This window comes from Pelodiscus sinensis, chromosome 3 (genome assembly GCF_052426305.1).
Source record: "Pelodiscus sinensis isolate ZL-2025 chromosome 3, ASM5242630v1, whole genome shotgun sequence".
NCBI lineage: Eukaryota > Metazoa > Chordata > Testudines > Trionychidae > Pelodiscus > Pelodiscus sinensis.
Genome location: NC_143054.1, coordinates 200093048 through 200119163, shown reverse-complemented (window position 1 = coordinate 200119163; position 26116 = coordinate 200093048). Strand labels below are relative to the sequence as shown.

General features: G+C 63.8%; 2 protein-coding genes across 4 annotated transcripts in view; one reads left to right on the top strand and one right to left on the bottom strand.

Annotated features, from left to right (window-relative positions):
• PPP2R5D (protein phosphatase 2 regulatory subunit B'delta) overlaps nucleotides 1-18728 on the top strand; it is a 40750-nt gene extending 22022 nt beyond the window's left edge. For 2 of the 3 annotated variants that reach the window (XM_075925906.2, XM_075925905.2), the window contains exons 10-16: nucleotides 897-950; nucleotides 2294-2464; nucleotides 6444-6571; nucleotides 8679-8780; nucleotides 14649-14721; nucleotides 15217-15333; nucleotides 15819-18728. In XM_075925906.2, the coding sequence (XP_075782021.1) occupies nucleotides 897-950; nucleotides 2294-2464; nucleotides 6444-6571; nucleotides 8679-8780; nucleotides 14649-14721; nucleotides 15217-15333; nucleotides 15819-15956 (783 nt within the window). In that variant the 3' untranslated portion in view covers nucleotides 15957-18728. Of the gene's footprint in view, nucleotides 1-896; nucleotides 951-2293; nucleotides 2465-6443; nucleotides 6572-8678; nucleotides 8781-11612; nucleotides 13418-14648; nucleotides 14722-15216; nucleotides 15334-15818 lie in introns of those variants that run through there. The other variant, XM_075925907.2, reaches the window with a different exon arrangement.
• Nucleotides 18611-24503, bottom strand: MEA1 (male-enhanced antigen 1). The gene is made up of 4 exons (XM_075925918.2): nucleotides 24366-24503; nucleotides 21317-21614; nucleotides 19479-19578; nucleotides 18611-19333 (listed from the first exon to the last, which is right to left on the bottom strand). Exons 1-4 carry the CDS (start codon nucleotides 24461-24463, stop codon nucleotides 19170-19172), a joined length of 660 nt encoding a protein of 219 aa, XP_075782033.2. The 5' UTR covers nucleotides 24464-24503; the 3' UTR covers nucleotides 18611-19169.
• Nucleotides 24504-26116: the final 1613 nt, after the last annotated feature.

Genomic DNA, 26116 nt, shown 5'->3' with positions numbered 1-26116 from the left:
TTGAAGGTCACTTCCCCACCCCCGTGAGTGCTTAGACCAGTGTTTCCCAATTTTATTTGGCCATGGAACCCATAGGGTTGCCCCCCCCCACCCCCCCAAAAAGGCCCCGGCGCAATTTGTCGAGCCTAAATAAATAAAACCCACCGCCGCTTTTTTTGTAAAGGGGGGGGGGGGGAACCCACCCCACTGCTGCTTTTCATCAAGCAAAAAAAAAAAGAAGAGTCCTGACGCAAAAAAGCTCTGTCTCTGTAAGAGGGGGTGGGGGGACCCTTTCTTTCGCTTAGCAGAACCCTGGGGTTCCACGGAGCACCAGTTGGAAACGCTGGCTTAGACCAGTGTGGAGGCAAGATCCGTAGTGAGGAAACGGGTGTGAGCAAGTCCCAGCTCTGAAGGGTGACGCGCTCTCGCTTCCTGTTACTTCCCTGCCGTGCGTTTGAGCAGGAAGAGCTCTCCCGCTGCCCGGCTTCTCCCCGGCAGTTTGCCCCTGGAGAGGGGATGTTTTTCTAAGAGATCGGCCCGGCTTTGCTCCGGGACACCCCGTGGCCTGTGTTAGGCAGGAGGCCGGGCTGAATGATCGCTATGGTCCCTACCAGCCGCAGATGCTCAGCTACCTCTCAGCAGTTTTGTTAGTGAGACCATGTGGCCACGGACTGCCCCTGTGCAACACGAAGGGCAGAACTCAGGCTCCCAAAGCCCAGGGCTCTTCTGCGTGGCCTAGCAGAGACAAGCTCACCATTCGCTGTCCGTCACGGCGGCTTTGAGCTGCTGCAGGTTGCCAGGCGCACAGTGGAGCAGGTCTGATCTGGCCTGCGCGTCTGCTTCTGCCTGGCGTGTGCTTGCCACTTGCTGTCTGCTGAGCCCAAAGGGCATTCTGACGGGGCGCTGTTTCCTTGCAGCTGGCGTACTGCGTTGTGCAGTTCTTGGAGAAGGACAGCAGCCTGACGGAACCGGTGAGTCCCCTTGCTTGCCTTTGGCACGTCTGCCACGGCCCGAGTTCACGCCACAAGGTCGGTCCTGGACACGTTAGTGGCTGAGTTACTCCAAGTCTGCTCCAGACAGGCCTGGCATAAGATGGTTTGGGTTGCTCCCTGGAACTGGCCTGCAGCCTGATAGCAGTCTCCTGGCACATCACACGCACGGAGCTGCGTCTTGTGCCCAGCCAGCCAGGCGTTGGGGTCTGAGCAGGCTGGGCTTTGAAACAAGAAGTGGGCAAGGGGAGCACAGCTAGGAGTGTCTGTCGTGTGTGAGGCCAGCCCTGCCGTAGCAGAAGGCAAAGCCCCTCTCTCCTGGCAGCTCCCCTTCCGGCTCCACAGGGTTTGCCCTGAGACGCTGCTTGGGAATCAGACTGCCACAGGAACCTGCAAAAGTTGATAGGGGCTGTGGGTATTTGAGTCTCAATTCAGACCACTAGACCCTGGGAGGGGGGTGGAAACTGGAGACCAGAAAGGCTCTTTAGCCTTGGGGGAGTATCTCCTGTGGAGGGGTTGGGCTTTGTTTTACCCAGCCGCTGGGGCCTCATTAGCATATCCCCTCCCGCCCGCTCTCCCCCAAAACACTGAATCCTGACGGGGGAGTTTGCCTCCATGTGGGGGTGCTGCTGCAGGCATTTTTGCAGTTCGGTGTTGGGCACAAGCAGGGCCCAGGTGTGGTGCGGCCGGCCCGCAGTCCCGCTACGCAGAGCAATGCTGGCGTGCCAGAGGGCGGGAAGGAGGAGCAAAGGCTGCTTGGCTGGGCGGAGTGCGGAGAAACCCCTTCGTGGCTCTGTCCCACGCAGGCCCGGCTCTGGCAGAGGGCTGCTGGCTCACGCACACAGACGACGGTAATGGCGAATGTCGGCCACGTAGGTTGTTTTGCGCCGGAGCTGGCACAGCTGTGCGCTGACAACTAGCCTGCCGGCGTTCCGCTGTGTGCACGTTCCAGCTGCAGTCGTCCCACACTCGTCTTCGGGAATAGGCCGCCTCCTGCCCCACCTCTCGCTCCCTCCGTCAGGGAAGGGCGTGCCCCCCCTCCCCCCCCGTGCCAGGCAACTCGCCGCCCTGCTGACAGCAGGCTGAGCTGACGCCCTCCTGAGCTCTGGGGACAGAGCCGTGCGAGGCCTCTGGACTGGTGGCGGGTCTCCGGAGGCAGAGCTGCAGGGCGGGGGGTGACAGAGCTAGTGCTTGGTGCCGCCCCCAATGCGTCTGTCCGTGTGCGCGGGCCCTGGTGCGGGGGCTGTTTCTGGGGCTGGCGGTGCTAGGCAGCAGTGCCGGTCACTTGGCACGCCGCTCCCAAACTCCTCTCCGTACCTGCTCAGGTGATCGTGGGCTTGCTGAAGTTCTGGCCGAAAACGCACAGCCCCAAGGAGGTGATGTTTCTGAACGAGCTGGAGGAAATACTGGATGTGATCGAGCCCTCCGAGTTCGTGAAGGTCATGGAGCCCCTGTTCAGGCAGCTGGCCAAGTGTGTGTCCAGCCCGCACTTCCAGGTAGGTCCCCGGCTCAACAAGGCCACCTGGCGTCGCTTTGCGCCCGGGTCCTGTGTGGGGCAGGCAGAGGTCCCGGAGCAGGTCTGTGGCGGCCAGAGGATTCTTCGGTAAATTCTGTGGCTGCCGCGAGCAAGAGTCCCGGGCTGGCACAAAAGCAGGAGGCGTTAGAGCCGCCAGACCAGCGGTCTAGGAGACGTAGTGCTGTGAATGGCCTCCCAACCCCCGCTCGCATTTGCCCAGCTACGCAGCCTGTCCCCGCCCTGAGCGTTACCACAGCGAGGTGCTAGCGTGGGAACGTCGTGCTGCCCCTTGTTGGAAGGGGCCGATCCGGCACCGGGTGGCAGGTGGGCCCCAGCCGCTGTCCTCCTGAGTAGTCAATGGAACTTCCCTCAGCTACTCGGTTAGTGGGGAAGGGGCGGGGCGGGGCACATGCTGTCCGGCTGCACCTCTGCCTTTTACATGTAGCTGGAGCTCGGGGGCACCGCAGTCGGACCGGCGCGAGCGGGGACAGCTTTAGTCCCTGCTTGCACCACTTCCCGCTGTGCCTCTGCCTCCCCTGCCACTCCACACCCCCTCTGTGGAGACGGTGCTGGGGGAAACTGGCTTTTAAGCCAGCTCCTCCCCCCCCCCCAGCTCCTGCTCCCCTCCCCCTTTGCTGCCTCTGTATCAGAGGCCGCAAGGGGGGCAGGTGACTAGCTTTTTTGGCTACCTGATAAGCCTGTGCTTACCGTGTCAGTCGCTTCCATCCCTACTCCTGTCCCTGCGTTACTGTGCCCAGGTCCTGAGACCGGCTTGTCGACTTGTCCATGGCACTGGGGGATGGCTGGCCAATGAGGCGCTCTGCCCTGCTGTGTATTCCCAGTGTTGCATGCCTGCACCAGAGAGACCTTGCACTGCCTGGCTTTGGGGCACCACACCCTCCGTTGTGCAGCTAGAAGAGGAGTAGAGCGGGGCGGGAGGATGGGAGATCGGCAGGGCCACCTGACCCCATTTTAGGGACCCCCCAGGAGAGCAGGTGAAGGTGTAGATGTCCACGCAGCGACACAGCTGGGAGGCACTGCACTCCGCGGCTGCCCTCTCCACACCCTTCCTCTGCATTGCCTCTTGTTTGCCATTGGCGTGAGGCGTGCCATAGAGTAATCCCTGCCTGCCACCGTTCACCACAGAGGGAGATTCCCCGCAAAAGCAGGCATGCGTCAGGCCCTGCAGGAATTCAGCTAAGTAATGCCCGGCTCCATGGGCCGTGGGAAATGGGACTGGCTGCCGTAGTGTCGGGTAGGCTTTGTATGGTGCTACAAGTTTGGCGGACAAAGGTACTTGTCTTGACGTAAAATGATTAGATTTCTGGGAGCCGTTTGATTTAGTCCCCCCTAATAAGGCCTGGCACTGTGCAGTCACTGCAGCCCGTCGTAAACGGCTTCCACATTGACTCGCTGACAGGGAACCCTCGGACGGGGTCTGACCGCAGTCAGTCCTCTGCCCAGTGCTCGGCAGCACCGTTAGCATCGAGCGCCCCGGGAAACTGTCGAGTCATTGCTGGTCAGGCTTGGGGACGACTCCCACATGGGTGATACAGCTAAAGAAAAGGGCAGATCTAGTGCACAGAGCGACCGGGACCGCTCGGTCGCCTGGGTTCATTGAGCAACGCACGTTTTAATACAGCCAGATGCTGGGTGCTAAGGCTGGAGGCCACACTGACAGCATGGGCGCCTGGGCCCTGGAGGGCAGGGCCTCTGGACAGGGCGTAGGGACGTGATGGAAATCCATCTGAGCGTGGGCTTCTAGTGCAGTGCTGTGGGCCAAGAGGGCTAGTGGGATTCTCGGCCGTACGGGCGGGGGGTAGGGAGTAGAGGGGGGAAGATCTGAGGAAGATGCTGCCTTACGGAAATAGGCTGTTCATCTCAGCCGTCGCGTTAACGTGGCCACAGGCTGTGCCTGCGGGGAGGAGGTGACCAGCAGCTGGCTTGTTAATCTGTCAGGGCATACCGAGCTAGGATGGCTCGGAAGCGAAGTTAGATAAGTTCCGACTAGAAATAAAGCTCTTCTCTCTCTCTCTCTCCCTTTAAAACCGGTGAGGGTCAGTACCATTGGAACAGCTTCCCTCGGGGGCTGGTGGGTTCTCCATTGCTCCGAGTCCAAGGCCCGGATGTGTCTCTCCAAGACTCTCTCTGGCTCAACACAGAGCAGGGATTACTGGGCATCCCGGCCCACTGACCACAGTGTTACCTTTGAGCCTTAAGTCTCTGACTGCCGGTGGGGGCTGTGCCAGGACCTGGCGCGACAGAGCCGTTGGCTCAGCTCGGCTCGGGTTTGTTTGCAGGGTTTCTGAGAAAAGGCTGCTTCTCTCTTCCCTGAAGGAGGGGTGGGGGCTGTGGGCCTGTTGCTGACGTGCCTCTCCTTGGCTAAATCTTCCCTGCACAGGTAAGCCAGGCCCTTACATGAGTTCTAGCACTAGGTCTGCTTGCAGCCACACAGCCAGCCTCTCTCCCGGGTCTGCTGGTGCTTTAACCCTGGGCTGGCTTACTCCGCTGCAGAGGTGGGTTAGGACCTGAGCTCCCGTGAAGTCCAGCTGGAGCCTAGTCCCCCAATGCCTCCCACGGTCCCACTGAGGACGGACGGGTTCTCCCACCATTGACGGACTCTGAGTGTCTCTGATAAAGACCTGGGGGCTGTCCCATTGGGCACACGGGGGTGAGTGCAGAAACCGCGAGGGCACCGTGACACAGATGGGCCGTTGCCGTGGAGCGGCTCGCACCTGGGGTAGGCTGGGACACGAGTCCAGGCCCCTGGCTTCAGTGTGCCGTGAAGGCATAGCGTGAGGAGGAGAGGGCACAGGCTCCGTGGAGCAGGGCAGGAGGGAGTCCTAGCCTTGTGAGTGGTGTAGGGTGGTCCGGGGGGGGGAGTCCTAGCCTCGTGAGCGGTGTAGGGTGGTCCGGGGGGGAGTCCTAGCCTCGTGAGCGGTGTAGGGTGGTCCGGGGGGGAGTCCTAGCCTTGTGAGCGGTGTAGGGTGGTCCGGGGGGGAGTCCTAGCCTCGTGAGCGGTGTAGGGTGGTCCGGTGGGGGAGTCCTAGCCTCGTGAGTGGTGTAGGGTGGTCCGCGGGGGAGTCCTAGCCTCGTGAGCGGTGTAGGGTGGTCCGGGGGGGAGTCCTAGCCTCGTGAGCGGTGTAGGGTGGTCCGGGGGGAGTCCTAGCCTCCTTAGCGGTGTAGGGTGGTCCGGGGGGGAGTCCTAGCCTCGTGAGCGGTGTAGGGTGGTCCGGGGGGGGGAGTCCTAGCCTCGTGAGCGGTGTAGGGTGGTCCGGGGGGGAGTCCTAGCCTCGTGAGCGGTGTAGGGTGGTCCAGGGGGGAGTCCTAGCCTCGTGAGCGGTGTAGGGTGGTCCGGGGGGTGGAGTCCTAGCCTCGTGAGCGGTGTAGGGTGGTCCGGGGGGAGTCCTAGCCTCGTGAGCGGTGTAGGGTGGTCCGGGGGGGGGAGTCCTAGCCTCGTGAGCGGTGTAGGGTGGTCCGGGGAGCGTAGGGAGACCAGTGGGGGACAGGCCGAATGGCCATGCTTAGCCATGTTTGGAAGGACAGGAGGCGGTGAGAACCCAGGGGCGCCCCGTTGGACAGGGAGGGCTGGAGAGTCCAGTCCATTGCTAGCCCTTGCTGAGCTTTGCCCGGAGGCAGCAGGGTCAGAGGAAGACTTGTTGATGTGACCGACTGGCAAGTCGTCAGTATAACCGTAGGAGTTGAGGCCCTGGGACCGAACGAGACGCCCCAAGGGCAAAGCTCTCGGTGTCGATGCAGCAGAATGTAACTAGCAGAGAACGGGGCTCCGGGCAGAGGACCTGTTGCCAGAGGTGGCAAAGACAAGCTGCTCCCTGGAGCGCTGGCAGATCTGCTCCTGGGCTGACTGGCACCCGGCCGGAGTTGGCTGACTTCTCACATGCGCCCTCTGACCCGTCTGCAAGGAGCCTCAGCAGAGCTTTGCTTCCCCCCTTGCGCAGGTGGCCGAGCGGGCGCTGTACTACTGGAACAACGAGTACATCATGAGCCTGATCAGCGACAACGCCGCCAGGATCCTCCCCATCATGTTCCCGGCCCTCTACAAGAATTCCAAGAGTCACTGGAACAAGTAGGTCCCTTCTGTGTGTCCGGGGGCCGTCGGGTGTGCGGGCACCCGGCGGAGCCCAGGCCTGCTGGTGGCCGTGGGGCAGGGAGGAGGCGCGGTGCTCGCACACCACGGGGATGGTGTACTACAACCGAAAGACCCAAGCAGCCCCCAGCATTTTGGCCAGCTGTTGTACAGCCTTTGGGGCTGTTTGGCTAGCCCAGTCAGTCTGCTGAGCTGCCTGGCCCTTGAGCCTGCCTGGTAGGCGTGTCGGGATTGTCTAGTCGTGGATCGCAAGCTGTGGATCAGGAGGCGTCGGCAGCCGCCAGGGCTGAACGAAGACGCTGGCGAATGCCCTGGACCCGTGTCTCCAGCTGCCAGGTGTGAGAGGGGGAGCAGTGGGAGAAAACCACCCAAAAGACCGTGTGCTGCTGCTTGTCACCCGATCCTCTCGTGACGCTCCCACAGCCCGCTCTTCGCTGGCTCAGAGTTCCGACTGAACCCTGTCGCTTTGGTGAATGGGTTAGGGAGCTCCCCGCCCACACTCGGGTACATCCGCCTGCCCAGCAGAAACCTGTGCCAGTTAGCCTCAGAGCTCCGGCTTGCACGACAGTGTCACAAGTAGCTGTGCAGACGCTCAGGCTGGGCCCTGCAGCCGGGGAAGGGGGGTATTGCCTGAAATTTCTGGGAGGAGAGAAGACAGAAAAGCCCCTCTCCCCCCAAAACCCTTCTCTCCCCTGGCACCCAGGCCTTCCCTGTGCACTGAGAGGCAAAACGAGGGCCCTTCTAAGGCAGTCGAGGGGGCGATTGGACGGAGCTGGGCTTCAGTGTGAAGCAGAGACATTGGCTGCGGAATAAAAGCTTTGCAAACCGTTGTCTTTCCTCTCGCATCTTTGCCATAGAGCGTCAACAAGAGGCACAGGCCTTGTTCCCTTTGCGTGCGGGAAATGCGGCACTCACCAGCAGGCAAGGAACTAGCCAGGGCGGCCTCGCGGTCAGACCCATACTCTCCCCTCACACTCCTCGTGGTGTTTTTCCCAGCATGCTTCAGAAACGTGCTTTGTCCCACCTAACGGCGCCGTTTTCTGCTGCGTGTAGAACATTTCCTAAGCATCGGTAGCTCTCGGTGTCTCTTCTCCTTTGGCGGATCCTCCCCCTCGTCTGCTTTCTCGTGCTTTCCTGGGGGCGGCGCAGGACCGACCCGCTCCTCTGTTCTGCCTGTTTCCAGTTTGTGATGGCATTTTTCTACAGCTCCTGCTCCCCCCATCTCTCTCTCTGCCTCCCTTCCTGTCCCAGGGTGGGCTGAGGGGCAGAGATTCTGCCCTTCCTTCCCCCAGCTCACTCAGTCCGTGCGGCCGAAAATAAAACTTAGGAGCTGTGCCTTTCTTGCAAACTGTCCCCAAAGTCCATTAGCAGCGAGGGTCCTTCCGCGGCCGGGGAGGGAGCGCAGAGAGGTGAGGTGACTTACGGCAGCCAGAGCGCAGGACGTCCGGCCCGTCGGTTCCTCGCTCGGGCTGCGTCGGGGCCCCATTTCAGTCTGCTCTGATTTCCCAGCGCTTTCAGACCAGCCCTCATCCCCGCCAGGAGCTCTCGGCGCGGCGTGGACCAGGCGTGACACAATGCAGGCGTTGGCACGAGGGGCGGAGATGGCTTGCTCTGCTAGTTTGACTGCCACCCCCCCCTCCGAGGTGGCGTACGCGCCAGTTTGCTGCTGCAGCAGCTGCTGTTCGCAGTAACTGAGTAAATGAGTGAAGCCCTGTGGGGAAATCAAACAGTCTGGCTGGTGCATTGCCAACCCCATCACATGCAGCTTTAAAACTGGGCTGGACAAATCCGTGAGCTGGCCCCTGGCTGCTTCCATCTCTAGCTTCTCGGATTATGTGATGCCCAGTAGCAAAGGCCCCGGGGGTTGCCTGCTGGCGTCTCTGTTGGGAACCCCCAACTCAGTCACGGCGAAGAGAGCCTGCCCATGGCTCCATGCCCCCGGCGGAACAATAGAATGGGCTCGGGTCTCTGCTTGTTTCACTCGGCGCGCTGGGGCCACGGGGAAGGCTCCGGTCAGGCGTCGGTCCCCCTCCCAAACCCCTCGACGTCCCCTGTGACCCACTGTCCCCTTCTGCCTTCTTTGCAGGACCATCCATGGCCTGATCTACAACGCGCTGAAGCTGTTCATGGAGATGAACCAAAAGCTGTTTGATGACTGCACGCAGCAGTACAAGGCAGAGAAGCAAAAGTGAGTGTGTTGGGCAGGGGCCTCCTCTCGGCTCCCTTAACCTCACGCCAGAGACTCCTTCACCAGGCAGGAAAGTCCCAGACGCCTGCAACAACCAGGCAGGCTAGAAGTCAGTTCATTCGTCGGCCAGGTGGAAGTGGGACCCCTTGGGAAGCCAAGGGGAAGGCGCGCACACAAGAGCAGGAAAGCGCGAGGCGGAAATCAAGGAGGTAGAGGCGGGCACGGAAGAGCAGAAAGCTCAGTCCTGTCAGTCTGTCAGAAGCAGGAGGCCTGGGACAGAGCTGGGGGGTTGGCTGGGCCAGCAGGGAATGGAGGGAGACGTGGAGGAGAGGGGATTTAACCCCTGATCCAGCTGTGCAATGAAATGCCTGCTCATGTCCCTATGACTTCAGTGGAACTAAGCCCATGCTTAACAATGAAGTCTCTGCTGAAGGGTTTTGCTGAACTGGGGCCCTAGGGACCTTCGCCCCAGCAGATGTTTAGGGAGATGTTCCCTCTGCTGGTCTGGGGCATTGAGGTGTCAAAAGAGGAGGGGCTGGAATGAACTGATCAATTAAGGAGCCCCCAGCGATAGATCCCGGCGATCTGGAGGAATGAAGGCTGAAGGGCGGAGCTGCTAACACGCATGTGCCATTTAGAGCCAGGTACTGCGCAGAGGGAGGGGTTACCGCTCGCACTCGGCATGTAGGTTGAACTGCAAAGGAGCTGGTAGACCAGGCTAGTCTGAGGCTGGGCCCTGCGAGGGGTCTGCCAAGGCCGGTTGTACCTTGTGGCCTAGCAGAGCCCTCCCAGCGTATCTCAAGGGCAGTGGAGAGAGGGGTTTGGCATCCTTGATTTTGCCTTCCAAGTTGCTCAGGAGGAGCTAAGGAAACGAAGTAGCCGTGGGGTGGGAGGCGAGGGTCTCTGGTGGGTCAGAAAGTGACCAGGAGACAGAACTGTGCCATGTCGAGTCCCAGGAGTCCGCACTCCGCCGGCGGCTGGAGGGATTGTGTGTCGTGCCTGGGGGCTGCCCAGCGTGTTGTGTTCAGGACGTGGCCACGCTGCAGCGGGAGGGCGCTTGCTGTGTGCGGTTCACAAGCCGGGCAGCATGGCCGCAGCTTGGGCGAGCCACCCCCGCCAAACCGGCCCAGCCGCCTGCATGGCTCTGCTAGCACAGGTCCCCGCTGCAGTGGAAACGCCCCCTAGGCCAGGGAGGAGAAAGTGTAAAGGGCCACGGTTAATTCTCCGTTCCACGCCGCCTCGGCATCAGCCGCTTCCCAGAACGCAGCCCCCGAGAGCCCGGAACGGTGGCGCGACTGCCTGGCGTGCGGACAGCTCCGCGCTGGAGCAGCGCTTTGCAGCGGATGAGCTGAGATCCCGGGGGAGACTCTGCCCCCGTCGGACCCAGGGGCCGAGTAGAGCTGCGCCCGCGTCCCCGCTGAATGCCCCCAAGAGTCCGTCTGCAGGGGGCATGCCTGCCCGGCCTGAGCAGGCCTTTCCCTGCACTTGCAGCGGTGGGCTGAGCTGGGTCCAGGGGCTGGACTGGGAACAGGGAGAGTCTCTCCCCTGCTGCTAAGGACCCCCGGGGGGTGGAAGCTGGCTCTGACTCTGAGCCACCCCAGCAGAGGAGTGGGGAGAGTGGACAGGGACAAGGAGCCTGCGGGGGAGGCTGAGCGAGAGCCTGGCAGGGGTGGGGGGGAGAAGGGGGGGAAGGGGCTGGCTGGGGCAGGAGATTGGTGCTTAGAGCCAGGGAAAGGCTGGCACTAGGGCCCTGGGGGAATTGGGGGATCCGTGGGGAAGTGACTGGACAAAGCGCCAGGATGCTGGGCAAAGAGCCAAGGCACCGGATCCGGGAGGCGCTGGAACTGGAGCCCAGGGACTGTGCGTTAGTGGGGCAGGAGAATGAATGACGAGCCAGGAGGAAGGGGGACTGGGCCGGGCTGGGCAAGGAGTCTGGGGCCTGTTAGGTGAGGCACCTCAGTGACCAGCTCATGGGCAGTCATGCCTAATGGTTAGTCAGGTGCCTGGAGCTGGAACCAAGCTGTGGGCCAGGGCTTGATCTGAAGCCAAGGTTGGGGCCAGCGTCAGAGGCCGGGCGTGAGAAGAGGGACCTGGAGTGAGGCAGGGGCCAGGAACAGATGGGTTCTGGGACAGAGGGCAGAAATCCCAAGCAGGCTGAGAGGGAGGAGGCAGGTGAGCAGGGCCTATGCAGTAGCCAGCCCAGGACTCCCCTAGTTGCTTGGACAGCGCCCTGTGCCTCCCTCCGATGTGCTTAGCGCCCCCCTGCTAACCAAGGGGGCTGGGGGTTTCCTGCAGGTAGGAGCTTTGGGGAGGGGTCCTTTGGGAACGAGGCTTTGCTAGCCCCCGTCCGCTGGTGGGGTTTGCTGCTGGAGTACTGGCTGCGGGCCCAGGTCCAAGACCTGTGATTCTTCACAAGGAGAGTGGGGCTGGGACGGGGACAAGCCTGGGGCAGGGCAGAAGAGTCTGTGTCCACTAGAAATTCAGCTCCGCAATTCCCGCGTCTCCCCGTTCCTCGCCGGGGAGGGGTGTGTCTCCCTGTCCACTGCTGCTCGCGGCTATTCTCGGGGGGGGGGCTGAAACGTCAGCCCCGCTGGTGACCCTGTGGGGGTCGATCTCATGCCACATGATGGAATTTTTCAGCTTGGCTGTTTTCAGAGCTAGCAAGCTGCATGCACCAAGCCGTGGTCAAAGAGCATTCTCCCCATTGCAGGGTCTTGCTCCCAGGAGCCGGGGAGCGCCTGTCGAACGCTGCCAGTGTCCGTTAGTCCCGCGTGCACTGGTGCATTGTACTACAGACTGCAGTGACGTGACCACATGCTGTTTTTTCCCTAGGACCCTGCCTCATTCAGTGAGAGACTGAGGAGAGGCGAGAGTGAGGAGGAGGAGGACTGTTTAGGTTAGAAAGAAGAGGGCACGTAGGAGGTACACAGAATGAGTACAGGGCTAGGGAAGGTATGTTGGCTGTCCCCGTTCACCTTGGGTCAAAGCGCAAGACAAGGGGATGTCACGCGAGGCGGAAAGCCAGCCGGCGTGCAGTGGATACAAAGAAACGCGTTTACACCAGGCGTAGTAAACCTCCGGAACTCACTGCCACAAGGCGGTACTGAAGCCAGGGGGGATTCAAAAAAAGGATGAGACATTGGTTAATGGCTACCCACCGAGCCTGCCTCTGCAGAACGGACCACCCTGCACCCACAGCCCCACAGTGTGTGGGAGCAGCACTGCGCCGTTCCCCCGGGCTCTTCCTAGACCCCCACAGCCCTCCTGGGGAAGCCAGGCCGCTGTGTGAAGTTGCTCAGAGTCCGACCTGTGGAGACCAGTCAGAGGGTCTGGCTCTGTTGGTTCTAAGATGGTGCATCTGGTGGTAGCTGATACCTTGGCCTGTTGGGCTTTGTGTGGCCGGGGGGTGGAAGGCCCAAGAGCACGTGTCCTCCAGAGCTGAGGGGCAGCTACGTGGAGGTGTGGACGGGGACACGCTCCGAAGCGCCTCAGCCGGCCGACGGTCAGAAAGCAGGGCTGACGGCCCAAACCGCTGCTGTCTTCTGTAATTGGATTTCCCCAAAGCAGTCCCAGGGGTGAACTCCCAGCTCACTGTAGCGGTCCTGGCAGGGTGCCACAGGCAGTCCTCTTAGACTCTCCGCTCTGTCTTGCCACCCGTGGGAAACTGGACTTCGCGATAACAGTCCCTGGCACCAAAACTCTCACTGCAGCAGGTTGCTCCCGGTCCCAAGGGCCCAGTCCCGCACCCCAGATCAATTGGTACTCCCACTCTCACCCCCAAGACCGCTCTGCAGCCGATTCTGTAGTGAGCTGCAGGCTGGCGGGCGGGCTGAGAAGGAAACGTTACAGCAGGTAAAACAGCTGTACGGGGGGGTCAGTTTGGAATTCCAGATGGTGGCCGTGATGTGACGAGCTGCCCGTTTCCCGAGTCGTACCCAGAGCGTCTCTAGGGATCTCCGCTTTGCATCTGGCAGCTCCCCCAAGGGTCCACGCGGCCCAGAGATGACGTCTCTGTCCTTGAATCCGTGTTTATAGCTGCTTCTGACCAGAGGCAAGCTTCCCCCGGAGCGGTGCCCGCGTGGGCCGAGCACTGCAATGCCAGGCCGGGCAGGCATGCGGGAAATGGATCTGGGCAAACAAACCTGGCGCCATTCATTGCTGAGATCACAAATCTGGTCCTTAAAGGTCGCTGCCTTGCTGTAACGTGCCGGGACGTCTGTGAGCTTTGATGTCCTGCTGCCCTCGGCAGTGTCCAAAGGCAGGAGCTGGCTAACTGACATGCCCACAAGTAGCCCTCCACGGGGAACCCCCCAGACCCAGGGGTGCAGTGGGTTTCTGCTAGGCAGGCACTGGCTGGCGTTGTTAGGGTGACGTGGCAGCGTGTGCGCCATTGCGGCTGACACCGAGTGGCCAGTAGCGCTCAGGGAAGGGACACGCAGCAACTGGGATCTGTGCCCGTTCGAACAACGTGCATCTTAGTGCAGCCCAACGCGGGGTCATGCCTTGGAACAGGAGATGTGCCGGCCCTACAGCGCGGGAGACGGCCCCTGGACAGCAGCAACTGACAAGCTCTGGGGTCTCGTTCTGGATAGTTGGCTGTGTGAGAGCTCCGGGGTGATGCCTGGCGGACGGGCTGGTGTGGCCCTTGCATGTGTCCCTGGGGGGGAAGGGGTAGGGAGGGGTGCAGAGCACGTGGGTGAGCCCGACATTAGAGCACTGTGTCCGGTTGTGGTGCCCACGTTTCTCAAAGGGTGTTGTCAGTCTGACGAGGGTGCGGGAAAGAGCCCCGGGCGGGAGGAAACGCCTGCAGGGAGGACTGATGGAAAAGCAGCTGTTGAGGGGCCGTGCTTAGTGCGTGAGGGGACCCTGGCGGGGACGGGCAGAACGAGAACCAGGGGCTGGAAGCTGAAGCCAGACGACGTTTGTGTAGCAGGGGGTGCAGGTTTCACGGGTGAGGGTGATGTAACCCTGGGAACACACGGCCGAGGCCGCGGGGGAGTTTCCATCTCTCCCTGCCCTCGGCCCCAGGCTGCGCGGGTCCGGAACGCCTGCCAAGCCCCAGTTCTACCGGGGCGACGCTGGCTGGTCGTGCCCTGTCAGATTGGATGGGCCGCTGGGGCCGTCTGGGCTTCAACTGTATGAAATGACTCGCCCGCTGCAGGGCTTCTTGTGCCTCCCTCGGGAGCTGCTGGTCCTGCCCAGTGGTGGAGAGGGACCTTAGCTAGAGGGGCCCTGCTCGCGTGTGGCCGGGCAGTCCCTGAGGCTTGTGGGGGGAAGGAGAATGGTCCACACCAGCCGGATCCACAGGCTTCCCTCCCCCACACAAACCACGAGCTGAGCATTCGGACAGCTCCCTTCCAGCTCCATGCCCGCCGACGGGCCCCCCGCTGGCAATCGGGCAGCTCCCAGCCAGAGCCTTCCCAGGCATTACCCCCCCAGAAACTCCTCCAGCTGCCCCATGCTCCAGTGCCAGGCATTACCCCCCCCCCCCCCCCAGAAACTCCTCCAGCTGCCCGGTGCTCCAGTGCCAGGCATTACCCCCCCCCCCCCAGAAACTCCTCCAGCTGCCCGGTGCTCCGGTGCCAGGCATTACCTCCACCCAGAAACTCCTCCAGCTGCCCGGTGCTCCAGTGCCAGGCATTACCTCCACCCAGAAACTCCTCCAGCTGCCCGGTGCTCCGGTGCCAGGCATTACCCCCCCAGAAACTCCTCCAGCTGTCAGGCATTACCTCTGTCCTTTTTGTAAGAGACAAAATTCAAGACCCCTTTCCCCTCCCCTGCTGTCTCCAGCCCTTCCGCCCCGTCCCCCCTTGGCTTTCCGCCTCTGCCTCTCCTCCCCGTAGTCTCACTTCTTCCCTGTCTCCGCAGAGGGCGGTTCAGGCTGAAGGAGCGAGAAGAGATGTGGCACAAGGTGGAGGAGCTGGCCCGGCAGAACCCGCAGGTGAAGATGTAACTGGCAAGGGCTGGCCGGGGGAGGGCGCTGGCTTCTGAACACGGCTGACTTGGCCTGCGCAGAGCAGAGCCTCTCAGCGGGCTCCACCCCCTTGCTGAAGGGCCTGGGCAGGTGTGGAGCCCCGGGGGCAGCTGGTGCTTCAGCCCTTGTCATGACGCGGTTACCTATGGCCGCTGCCTCCGGTCTCCCAGCTGGCCTCTGACGTCAGTGGCGTTGGAGCAGCTGTTCCCTGGAACCGCCCGGTTACCGAGCAGGGAGTGTGCCCCAGACTGGCCCTTTCCTGCCGGGCCAGCCCAGGCGTGGAGCATGGCAGGCCACGCGGCTCGGCCAGCGAAGGGTGGGCGCCCAGCCCTGCCGCGTGCTGGCGTGAGGGTGGAGGGAGCTTTGCAGTTGGTGGGAGCCCTGTCCCTGTGGGGCTAGCAGGGGGATTCTGGTGCCGGAGTGCAGGTGCCACTAACCTAACTCTTTGTTCGTTGCCCGCAGTACCCCATGTATTACGCACCCCCGCCTCTGCCTCCCGTGTACTGCATGGAGACCGAGACCCCCACTGCGGAGGACATTCAGCTACTGAAGAAAACAATGGAGACAGAGGCTGTGCAGGTGAGTCAGGGCCCCGCTCCCTGTAGCGTTCCTCCGAGGCGGCCACTGCCCCGCGGGTGGCTCCATAAGAACCGAGAGATTGCCGGCCTGGCTCAGAGCAGGGCCCATCCAGGCCAGCGGCCCGGGGCCAGTGCCAGGCGGTTCTGAGGAGGCTCCTTAGCGGGGAGAGAGAAATGTGGGAGGATTTCTGGCCCTTCAAACGTGTGTTGGCATTTGCTGGTCGTGCTCCAGGTAAGTGTCCCCCTCCTGTGAGTCCTGCTTAGCTCCTACACGAGTGTGCGTGTCGTGACGGCAAGGGGCTCTGGGGCGTAGCCGCAATTTCTCCCAAGCAGGCAGGGACCAGGTAGAGCCCTCCTACCCTCGCAGGGTGAGGCCAGGGCATGTGAGCTGGAGCCACCTCTGCTCCCTCTGGGCTAGGGGAAGGCGAGGTGCTCCCTGGTTAGCTCGTCCCGTGAAGCTGAGCACTGACCCCGGCCTTTCTCTAGATGCTGAAAGACATCAAGAAGGAGAAAGTTTTACTGCGCCGGAAATCGGAGCTCCCGCAGGATGTCTACACTATAAAAGCCCTGGAGGCCCACAAGAGAGCAGAAGAATTCCTCACCTCAAGCCAAGAGGCGCTCTGACGGGCTAGGGAGCTGCCCTGGGAGCCCTGGCCCCCATTCCCTGCCCCGGGGGTCCCCAGACATGCACTTGGGTCTAATGTATAACTAGGGAACGAACATGGTGAGCTGTGCCTGTCCACGCCATCCTCATTCTTTCAGGGGAGAGTTGGTTTGACATCGTACCTCGTATCTCATCGCATTGTCCCCGCCTCCCTCTCACACTGGTCTGTGGGTGCGTCATTCCAGGCAGGAGTCATTCCGTTCCCTGCTGCCGGGACGTGGGGCCAAAGCCTCCTGCCTGCTCCGCGGCTGGCCGGGTTTTCTCGGCCAATCACCCACCCCCAGGCCCCGAGCGTGTACCGTTGTCTGCAGCCAGGCCCGCTGGGAGTGGCTCAGTCCGTGTCAGGACTGCGAATTCTCAAGGGCTCTTTCCAGTCCAGCTGTAAGTGTCCTCCATGGGGATTTCCCTTGGCAGGTGATTCCGCTCTGGACTGGCCCAGCTTGGCAGGAGAAGGGACATTAACCTGAACTTTTCCTTTTTCACTGACTCTCCCCCCTTCTCCAGGGGGCTCTGCCATCTTTGAATGGAAGCACATTGTTCCTCTCCCTTTGCACCGCCTGCAGGAATTAAGTTCTTCCTTTGGCATGACACCCCTCCCCCAAAGGCTCTTACAGGAGAGTGTCGCTTTCTCCAGCCATTCTTCCTCTGCTCTGGCCGTCCCCTAAACAGGGCACCTCCCTCTGGTACTGAGATTCCAGGGGCAGGTGCCCCTGCTCAGGCTGCAGGTCCCCGGCTGGGTGCTGGCCTCTAGTGGGTGCCATGTCCCAGGGGCATCCGCTGCTCCATCTCGGCACCAGCTGGGCCCTGGTGTGGATTCCTCGCCACTGGGAGTGAAGCACTGGGCAGGGGGCAGGGAATAGGCTGTTGCCGCTGCACTTTGGAAGCCGTAGCTGCTGCAGGCGGCCTGAGCCAGGCTCACTTTCTGCTGGCCCGGTGGCAGGCGGCTGCTCTTGCAGCACAGGAGGGAGGAGCGTGTGCGCCAGTAGCTCAGGGCAGGTAACCGAGGGGCTATTGGTGTCCAGGGGGGGGGGGGGGGGGGCTCCTTTGCATCCCGGCTCTGTGCTACCTTTAACAATCAGTGGCTGGGGCTGCCCTGGAGCATGGTGTCTGCTCTGCACATCCAAGTGTCCCCCTGCTCCAGCGCTGGCGCCCGCGCGCTAGCCCCCTGCTGCTCTCCTGCTCCCCCCAGCCCTGGCTCCTTTGTCTAAACCCTGGGCAGGGCCCCTGCCCGGCCATACTGAGCTCTGTTCCTGCTCCTGCTCTGGTGAATGCCCATCGCCCCACCCGGAAGCAGCTGGCGGGGGCGTGTTGGCGCAGTCGCTCCCAGGGCAGGTTTAGTTCTCTGGAGAGGTTGCTTCTCTCCCAGCCTCACTGGCCCGTCCCACTCTGGCCTCAGCCCCCAGCCGCCTCCTGTCGGTCGTACTGTGGGCTCATTCCCATCTCATCTCCGCCCGACTGTACTGTGCGCGACTGTTAGCCTGGAGCCAGGTGCTCAACCGGGGGGGGGGGGGGGGGGGGCCTTCAGAAATATTTGAAGTGGCCCCAGAAGGGGCAGGGCCAGGACACCTCCATGCTGCTCCACCCACAGACCCTGATTGGCCAAGGGATGGGGGGAGCAGGCAAAGTCTTTGCCTCCCTGGAGAGAACCACCAGCTGTTCTGAACATCTGGCAGTTCCCTCTAGGTGCCTGTGCCCCTTGCCGGGCAGGGGCCAGGAGCGAGACCACACGCTCTCCCTGGCCGATTGGCCGGGTGTCCACGGCCCGGTGCTAACCGCTTACCACGGGCCTGGCCCAGCTCCGCTACCGGCCCCACGGCAGGCGTAATGCTGGAGATGGGCAGGGAGCGTGTGCAGGAGTCTGTTGGGACGGTGCGGAGTCCTTTCTACCACAGGGGGACAAAGCGAGGGCTGGGCTGGGGCAACGGAAAGAGAAGAACTAGGACGTTGGCTTGGGGTTGGAACAAACACTGGCAGGACCCCACGGAGCAAGCGCCATGTCGCCCAGCTCGGAAGTGCTTCAGTGGGGTGCAGGCAGCTGCTCTGGGGCACGCTCATGGGTGTAAATGGCCTGAACCCAGGGAAAGTGGCTTGGCTGTAGGAGAGGTGGGGGACGTACCTGCATTTCAGGTGAGGATGCTCCTCTCTGCTGCCTGTCCGGAAGAGTAGCCATGAAACTTTCCACCTCCATGTCCAACCAGGCCAGCACGGCCGCCCGGGCAGAGCACTGCCTGCTGGATGACAGACGTACATCGCCCTCTTTAATCTGCTTGTGGGTCAGGGACCCTCCCGTTTAGTACGTTCCAATTAGTTTGCTGCCTCTTCATTCCTGTGTCCTGCGTACGTGGGTGGGGTGGGTGCATGCAGCACCCCTGCAGAGCTGGCAGCAGCGTTACAGGTAGTACGCAGCCCTGGGGAACTGTCCGCTAGGCCAGTTGTCTCTTGTACCCCACCTGTTTCCTAGCAGTCATGCTGATTTCTGCCTGTGGGCCCCTCCCCCCTCCTTCAGAGTTGGAGCTGCCTCTTCCACTTCTCCCATAGCCCAGCCCATCATGAGGGGAAAAGCAAAACTAACCGATGCAGTCACGCCCCAGACAAGTGTTAAGCTGCTTACAGATCATATGTACATATGGTGTACTTTATTTTCAGTAGAGCATAATAGTATGAAAGTGTTGGATTTTGTACAGCTGTCTCTGTATGTACAGAACTAAATAAAATGGATCCCTTGGAAAGACGCCACCCGAGCCTCCAGCTCCTGTGATCCGGCACAGCACCGTTGTTTGCGCTCCACAGCGGGCGGGGGCCACGCATGCACGGGTGAGAAGGGAAATCCCCTTTGGCACTAGCACAGCTCTGGCTCGAGCCAGCAGTGCCCATGGGGCACTCCAGTTCCTGGGGGGCAGAGTACTACTGACGACACCACAACAACACACCACGCTAGCTGAGAGCCGGGGGTAGGAAAGGAGGAGACGAGACAGATTTTGGGTCAGACAGCTTCAGTGGGAGACAAACCAAACCGCTTAGTGCTTCAGTGCCGGGGGAGGCCAAGTCCGACCCGTCAGAGGGGCGAGGGCCCTGGTCTGCCTCCCATCCTAGTCCCTGGTTAAAGCGTACAGGGGAGCACTTGGTCCTCAGCTCTCCCAGCAGGGACCTGGCGCTGGCTCTGGCTCTGCACGTCACTTCAGTTCCGGCCTAGAGGCGCTGAGATTCTGCCTGGCCTGCAGCGTTCGCTGCACCATAGCCGTCCACTGATCCTCCGAGATCTCGCTGGCCCACGCCGGGATTCCCAGGGTAGGCAGCTTCACCCCCGCCATCGTCCTTTTCACCAGCTCCACGTGTTCTAGAGACAAGCAAAGTCAGAGCACGAGGCCGGAGGAGCACCCAGCCCCACCGGTTCTGAAAGCTCCAAGCAGCCAGCACGAGCGCTGCCTCTCACTATCGCAAACTACTCCCCTTGGTCTGGAATAGAGGGAGGGATCCCTTACCTGGGTCCATAGGGATGGAACTTTGGCTGCTCTGAGCAGCAGCCCCCTCCTCCTCCTCCTCACTATCCACAGGGGGGTCCGGCAGGTGCAGCCTCAGCATCTGCAGGGCACAACACAATCCTCAGCAAAGCCCTCGGGCAGAACACGGTCTCCCTCCGCATCCAGCCCGGGCCTTCGCCCCAGCCCCACACGCCTCACTACGCCAACCCAGAGTCAGACCCCCCCTCCCCCAAGTACTGATGTAACTCCCCCTTCTCCCTCCCTCAGTGTGCCGCGAGCAGTGCTGCCTACGCTGACAAGTTCAGAGTGAGGAAAGCCATTCTGGTCCCGCTGTAGGAGCGGTCACCAACTGAGCTCAGGGCCCCCCTGGGCGTGGCAACGTACAAGCACAGTGAGATAGGCCTGGCCCTGATGGGCCTGCAAACAAGAGCAGAGCCTAATGAAGTGTCTGTAACAGGAGATGGACCTGGAAGTCGCCCCGGCTTCTCTAAAGATTAGATGGGAACTTTTAACACTGCCTGGGACTCTGAGACCGACAGCTCATTACCAAAGCTCAGAGGCAATCGAGTCTGCTGCCAAGCACTAATGTGGCACCTTTAGCGAAGCAGCTTATTTTCTGGAAAGACGTTTATTCGATCCCGTTCTGTCCTTTCTGGAGTTCAAGGGCAGCGTCTGTCGCTCTGCGTGCACGCAATCTCCTACACGGCACGCTCAAAGACCTCCCAAATCTGCCACCCCCCGTGCGCGAAGGAGCGGCTCCAGTTAACCAGAATGCAAACACTACAGAAGTAACTTTCAAGCCAACATTAACATTATGCAATATAAAATCACCCCCATTGTTGCTGCAAAGCTGAGCTGCAGCACCAGCCCCCTTCTAGGCCTGCCACAGGATCGGCTGCCACAGGTTTTAAGGGCACATCACCAGCAGGTGACACAAATCCTTGAGAGGCTGCAGGATGCGAACTCCAGGCAATATGATTCTTGCTTTCTCTAGCTGCCTCCAGGAGCAGACTGTGGTCTAGCAATTACATTTGACAACTGCAGCCCTGTTAATGTCACCTGCAGGGAATGAAGTCCAGCGCTAAGTGTAAACGCATGAGCCAATACCACTTGATCTAAAGAACAAGCTTACCATGGACCATAAACCTCCATGGGATCCAGCCGTTAAAAGGTGACTGAGCCACACTGTGGTAGCGTGGGTCACAAACGTCTTTCTGAAAGACTGGGGAGGGGGTGCAGGAGGCACAAGTCGATCACGTAGCAGAGCCAAGCACCAGAGATCAGAGCTCTCTACAGCTTTGCCTAAAGCCACCAGCGCTCAGGCACGCTGTCTGTGCAAAGGGCAAACGATACGTTAGCCACCAGGGCGGCAGCACGAGTCCCTGGCTCATACAGGATGTGAAATGCAAGGAAGTCACAGAAGCTAATAGAAGAGCTGGGACTAGAACTCTTGCTCTCCAGTGGTTTAATGCCCCTAGACCAGGGGTGGGGAACCTAAGGCCTGGGGGCCAGATGCAGCCCCTGGGTTGCCTGGATCTGGCTCACAAGGCTTAGGGCCTCCCCTAACTTTGGGGAGCTCATGTTGGCGCTTCAGCCCCCCGCCACCTCTCCACAGCCCCCGACTGAGTTTTCTGTGGGTCAGCAGCCTCCACCCCCCCACACACCTACAGGGCGCTGTGGGACATGGCATCGTGCTGGCAGATTCTGCTTCCCCCAGAATACGAGGGCCAGTTACTCACATCGTGGCTAGACAGCCCCCCGCAAAGGCCAAAATCACTTTACCCACAACGTGGCAGCGCCGCCCCCCCCCGACCTGCACCCCCCACACGTACACACACCTGCAATCGCTCCTGGATGCCAGAGGTCGTCTCTGCAGGGCCTGGGGGCTCCTCAGCTGCCAGCGAACCCTGGTCCCACAACCCCGGCTCCGGATCCTGGGTCAGGGGCTGGTAGACATAGCCGTCCCCGCCCTCCTCCTCCTCCTCGGGGTCCTCGCTGCTCCAGTCCCCGGGCGGATCTGGGGCTCCCTCAGGCACCTCCTGCGGCCCCAGCTCCTCGTGCTCATTGGGACAGATCCGCTCAGGGCCCATTGTCCATGCAGCCACCAGCTCGGCGGCCATGCGCCAGCACCTCGGCCTATAGGAGAGCGGATCCACAGTGCTCACCCCCAACAGGCCCTGGGACTCGCCCCCTTCCCCCCCCCCGCAGGCCCCCGGGCGCTGGGACTCGCCCCCTTCCCCCCCCCCCGCAGGCCCCCGGGCGCTGGGACTCGCCCCCTCCCCCCCCCCAGGCCCCCGGCGCTGGGACTCGCCCCCTTCCCCCCCCCCAGGCCCCCGGCGCTGGGACTCGCCCCCCTTCCCCCCCCCCCAGGCCCCCGGCGCTGGGACTCGCCCCCTTCCCCCCCCCCCAGGCCCCCGGCGCTGGGACTCGCCCCCTTCCCCCCCCCCCCAGGCCCCCGGCGCTGGGACTCGCCCCCCTCCCCCCCCCCCCAGGCCCCCGGCGCTGGGACTCGCCCCCCTTCCCCCCCCCCCCCCCCAGGCCCCCGGCGCTGGGACTCGCCCTTCCCCCCCCCCCCAGGCCCCCGGCGCTGGGACTCGCCCCCCTTCCCCCCCCCCAGGCCCCCGGCGCTGGGACTCGCCCCCCCCCCCCCCCCCAGGCCCCCGGCGCTGGGACTCGCCCCCCTTCCCCCCCCCCCCCAGGCCCCCGGCGCTGGGACTCGCCCCCTTCCCCCCCCCCCCAGGCCCCCGGCGCTGGGACTCGCCCGCCTTCCCCCCCCCCCAGGCCCCCGGCGCTGGGACTCGCCCCCCTTCCCCCCCCCCCAGGCCCCCGGCGCTGGGACTCGCCCCCCTTCCCCCCCCCCCAGGCCCCCGGCGCTGGGACTCGCCCCCCTTCCCCCCCCCCCAGGCCCCCGGCGCTGGGACTCGCCCCCCTTCCCCCCCCCCAGGCCCCCGGCGCTGGGACTCGCCCCCCTTCCCCCCCCCCCCCCCAGGCCCCCGGCGCTGGGACTCGCCCGCCTTCCCCCCCCAGGCCCCCGGCGCTGGGACTCGCCCGCCTTCCCCCCCCCCCCCAGGCCCCCGGCGCTGGGACTCGCCCCCCTTCCCCCCCCCCAGGCCCCCGGCGCTGGGACTCGCCCCCTTCCCCCCCCCCCAGGCCCCCGGCGCTGGGACTCGCCCCCCTTCCCCCCCCCCAGGCCCCCGGCGCTGGGACTCGCCCGCCTTCCCCCCCCCCCCCAGGCCCCCGGCGCTGGGACTCGCCCCCCTTCCCCCCCCCCCCAGGCCCCCGGCGCTGGGACTCGCCCCCCTTCCCCCCCCCCCAGGCCCCCGGCGCTGGGACTCGCCCCCCTTCCCCCCCCCAGGCCCCCGGCGCTGGGACTCGCCCCCCTTCCCCCCCCCCCCAGGCCCCCGGCGCTGGGACTCGCCCCCCTTCCCCCCCCCCCCAGGCCCCCGGCGCTGGGACTCGCCCCCCTTCCCCCCCCCCCCAGGCCCCCGGCGCTGGGACTCGCCCCCCTTCCCCCCCCCCCCAGGCCCCCGGCGCTGGGACTCGCCCCCCTTCCCCCCCCCCCAGGCCCCCGGCGCTGGGACTCGCCCCCTTCCCCCCCCCCCAGGCCCCCGGCGCTGGGACTCGCCCCCCTTCCCCCCCCCCCCAGGCCCCCGGCGCTGGGACTCGCCCGCCTTCCCCCCCCCCCAGGCCCCCGGCGCTGGGACTCGCCCCCCTTCCCCCCCCCAGGCCCCGCGCTGCCCCCCCCCCCCCCCAGGCCCCCGGCGCTGGGACTCGCCCGCCTTCCCCCCCCCAGGCCCCCGGCGCTGGGACTCGCCCCCGGCCTTCCCCCCCCCCCCAGGCCCCCGGCGCTGGGACTCGCCCGCCTTCCCCCCCCCCCCAGGCCCCCGGCGCTGGGACTCGCCCGCCTTCCCCCCCCAGGCCCCCGGCGCTGGGACTCGCCCGCCTTCCCCCCCCCCCCCAGGCCCCCGGCGCTGGGACTCGCCCGCCTTCCCCCCCCCCCAGGCCCCCGGCGCTGGGACTCGCCCGCCTTCCCCCCCCCCAGGCCCCCGGCGCTGGGACTCGCCCGCCTTCCCCCCCCCCCAGGCCCCCGGCGCTGGGACTCGCCCGCCTTCCCCCCCCAGGCCCCCGGCGCTGGGACTCGCCCGCCTTCCCCCCCCCCAGGCCCCCGGCGCTGGGACTCGCCCGCCTTCCCCCCCCCCAGGCCCCCGGCGCTGGGACTCGCCCGCCTTCCCCCCCCCCAGGCCCCCGGCGCTGGGACTCGCCCGCCTTCCCCCCCCCCAGGCCCCCGGCGCTGGGACTCGCCCGCCTTCCCCCCCCAGGCCCCCGGCGCTGGGACTCGCCCGCCTTCCCCCCCCAGGCCCCCGGCGCTGGGACTCGCCCCCTTCCCCCCCCCCCAGGCCCCCGGCGCTGGGACTCGCCCCCCTTCCCCCCCCCAGGCCCCCGGCGCTGGGACTCGCCCCCCTTCCCCCCCCCAGGCCCCCGGCGCTGGGACTCGCCCCCTTCCCCCCCCCCCAGGCCCCGGGCGCTGGGACTCGCCCCCTTCCCCCCCCAGGCCCCCGGTGCTGGGACTCGCCCCCTTCCCCCCCCCCCAGGCCCCGGGCGCTGGGACTCGCCCCCTTCCCCCCCCAGGCCCCGGGCGCTGGGACTCGCCCCCTTCCCCCCCCAGGCCCCCGGTGCTGGGACTCGCCCCCTTCCCCCCCCAGGCCCCCGGTGCTGGGACTCGCCCCCCTTCCGCCCCCAGGCCCCCGGTGCTGGGACTCGCCTCCCTTCCCCCCCCCCAGGCCCCCGGCGCTGGGACTCGCCTCCCTTCCCCCCCCCCCAGGCCCCCGGCGCTGGGACTCGCCCCCTTCCCCCCCCAGGCCCCCGGTGCTGGGACTCGCAGCTCACCAGGTCTCGCAGAAACCCGATTTCCTGCTCCGCTCACCGGAACCGGAAATGATTATTTGATCAATGGATGTGACGTCATGGATAAGCATTATGGGCATTGTAGTTCCATTGTCACTCCCAGCCTCCTCCCCCGCCCCTCCCCCATGGCCCCTCCCTCAGCCCTCCAGCCCCCTCCCCAACCCCTCACCCCCATGGCCCCTCCCTCAGCCCTCCAGCCCCCTCCCCAACCCCTCACCCCCCATGGCCCCTCCCTCAGCCCTCCAGCCCCCTCCCCAACCCCTCACCCCCCATGGCCCCTCCCTCAGCCCTCCAGCCCCCTCCCCAACCCCTCACCCCCCATGGCCCCTCCCTCAGCCCTCCAGCCCCCTCCCCAACCCCTCACCCCCATGGCCCCTCCCTCAGCCCTCCAGCCCCCTCCCCAACCCCTCACCCCCCATGGCCCCTCCCCCTGTCACTCCCAGAGCCCTCCAGCCCCCTCCCCAACCCCTCACCCCCCCATGGCCCCTCCCCCTGTCACTCCCAGAGCCCTCCAGCCCCCTCCCCAACCCCTCACCCCCCATGGCCCCTCCCCCTGTCACTCCCAGAGCCCTCCAGCCCCCTCCCCAACCCCTCACCCCCATGGCCCCTCCCCCTGTCACTCCCAGAGCCCTCCAGCCCCCTCCCCAACCCCTCACCCCCCATGGCCCCTCCCCCTGTCACTCCCAGAGCCCTCCAGGCCCCTCCCCATAGCCCCTCCCCCGTCACTCCCAGAGCCCTCCAGCCCCCTCCCCATAGCCCCTCACCCCCCATGGCCCCTCCCCCTGTAACTCCCAGAGCCCTCCAGCCCACTCAATGTCCTCTATGGCTCCTCTCCCGTCACTCCCAGAGTCCTCCAAACCCTTTCCCAGAGCCTCCTCTGCACCCCATAGCCCCTCCCTTCTCCCCAACACCCTCTCTCAGAGTTTCCTGAGTCTTCCTCCCAAATCATCCTGTTCAGAACCCCCCCCCCACTTCCCCATCACCCTCCTCCCTACATGGCCTTTTCTCTTCATCATCCCCTGAGAAACCCCTATTGCCCTTCCCGCTCCTGCGTTCCTCACCAGAAATACGCTGCCGTGGTAGTTACGGACTAACCTGCCCCAGCGCCTGTTCCCTGCTGAAGACATGGGTAGCGGGGTACTCGGATGCAGGGGCGTGTATGTCCAGTGCTTCCCAAACTCCGTGTCTAATATTTACTCGGTCTAGTCTCCCTATTCTTCTTCACAGAGTGTAGATGTTAAGAATGGAAACGGAGCAATACGGTCATTCTAATCCACAGCACAGGCCCCCGAATGTCACCCAGTGAGTCCTTTATTTTACTGCATACAATCACAGCTGGGTTCAAAAAAGGATTAGATGCGTTCATGAAGACACACCCACCCATGGCTATTAGCTGAGATGGTCAGGGATGTACGCCCATGCTCCAGATGCCCTGGCCAGAAGCTGGGATTGGGTAACGGGATGGAAAATTGCCTTGTGTTGTTCATTCACGCTGAAGCATCTGGCGCTGCACTGGCCCAGAGACAATTCTGAGCTAGGTGGACCCATGGTTTTGACATAGTATGGTCATTCTTACAAGCCCACCCCTGCCCAGCAGGAGTGCCTCTGTTAGAAACAAGTCTAGTCTTGATAGAAGGTCTTCAAGTGATATAGAATTCACCACATCCTTAGATAAATTGTTTTGATGGTGTAATGGATAGGAGGAGTGCTGGCCAGCACCCAGTCACTAAAGG

Bases quoted from the DNA above. Each gene is read 5' to 3' on its own strand.
- MEA1 (XM_075925918.2), bottom strand. From the start codon at position 24,463: ATGCCCATAATGCTTATCCATGACGTCACATCCATTGATCAAATAATC. The intron at 21,615-24,365 runs GTGAGCTGCGAG...GCTCTCCTATAG, and splicing joins TCGGGTTTCTGCGAGACCTG to GCCGAGGTGCTGGCGCATGG. The intron at 19,334-19,478 runs GTAAGGGATCCC...GCTTGTCTCTAG, and splicing joins TTCCATCCCTATGGACCCAG to AACACGTGGAGCTGGTGAAA.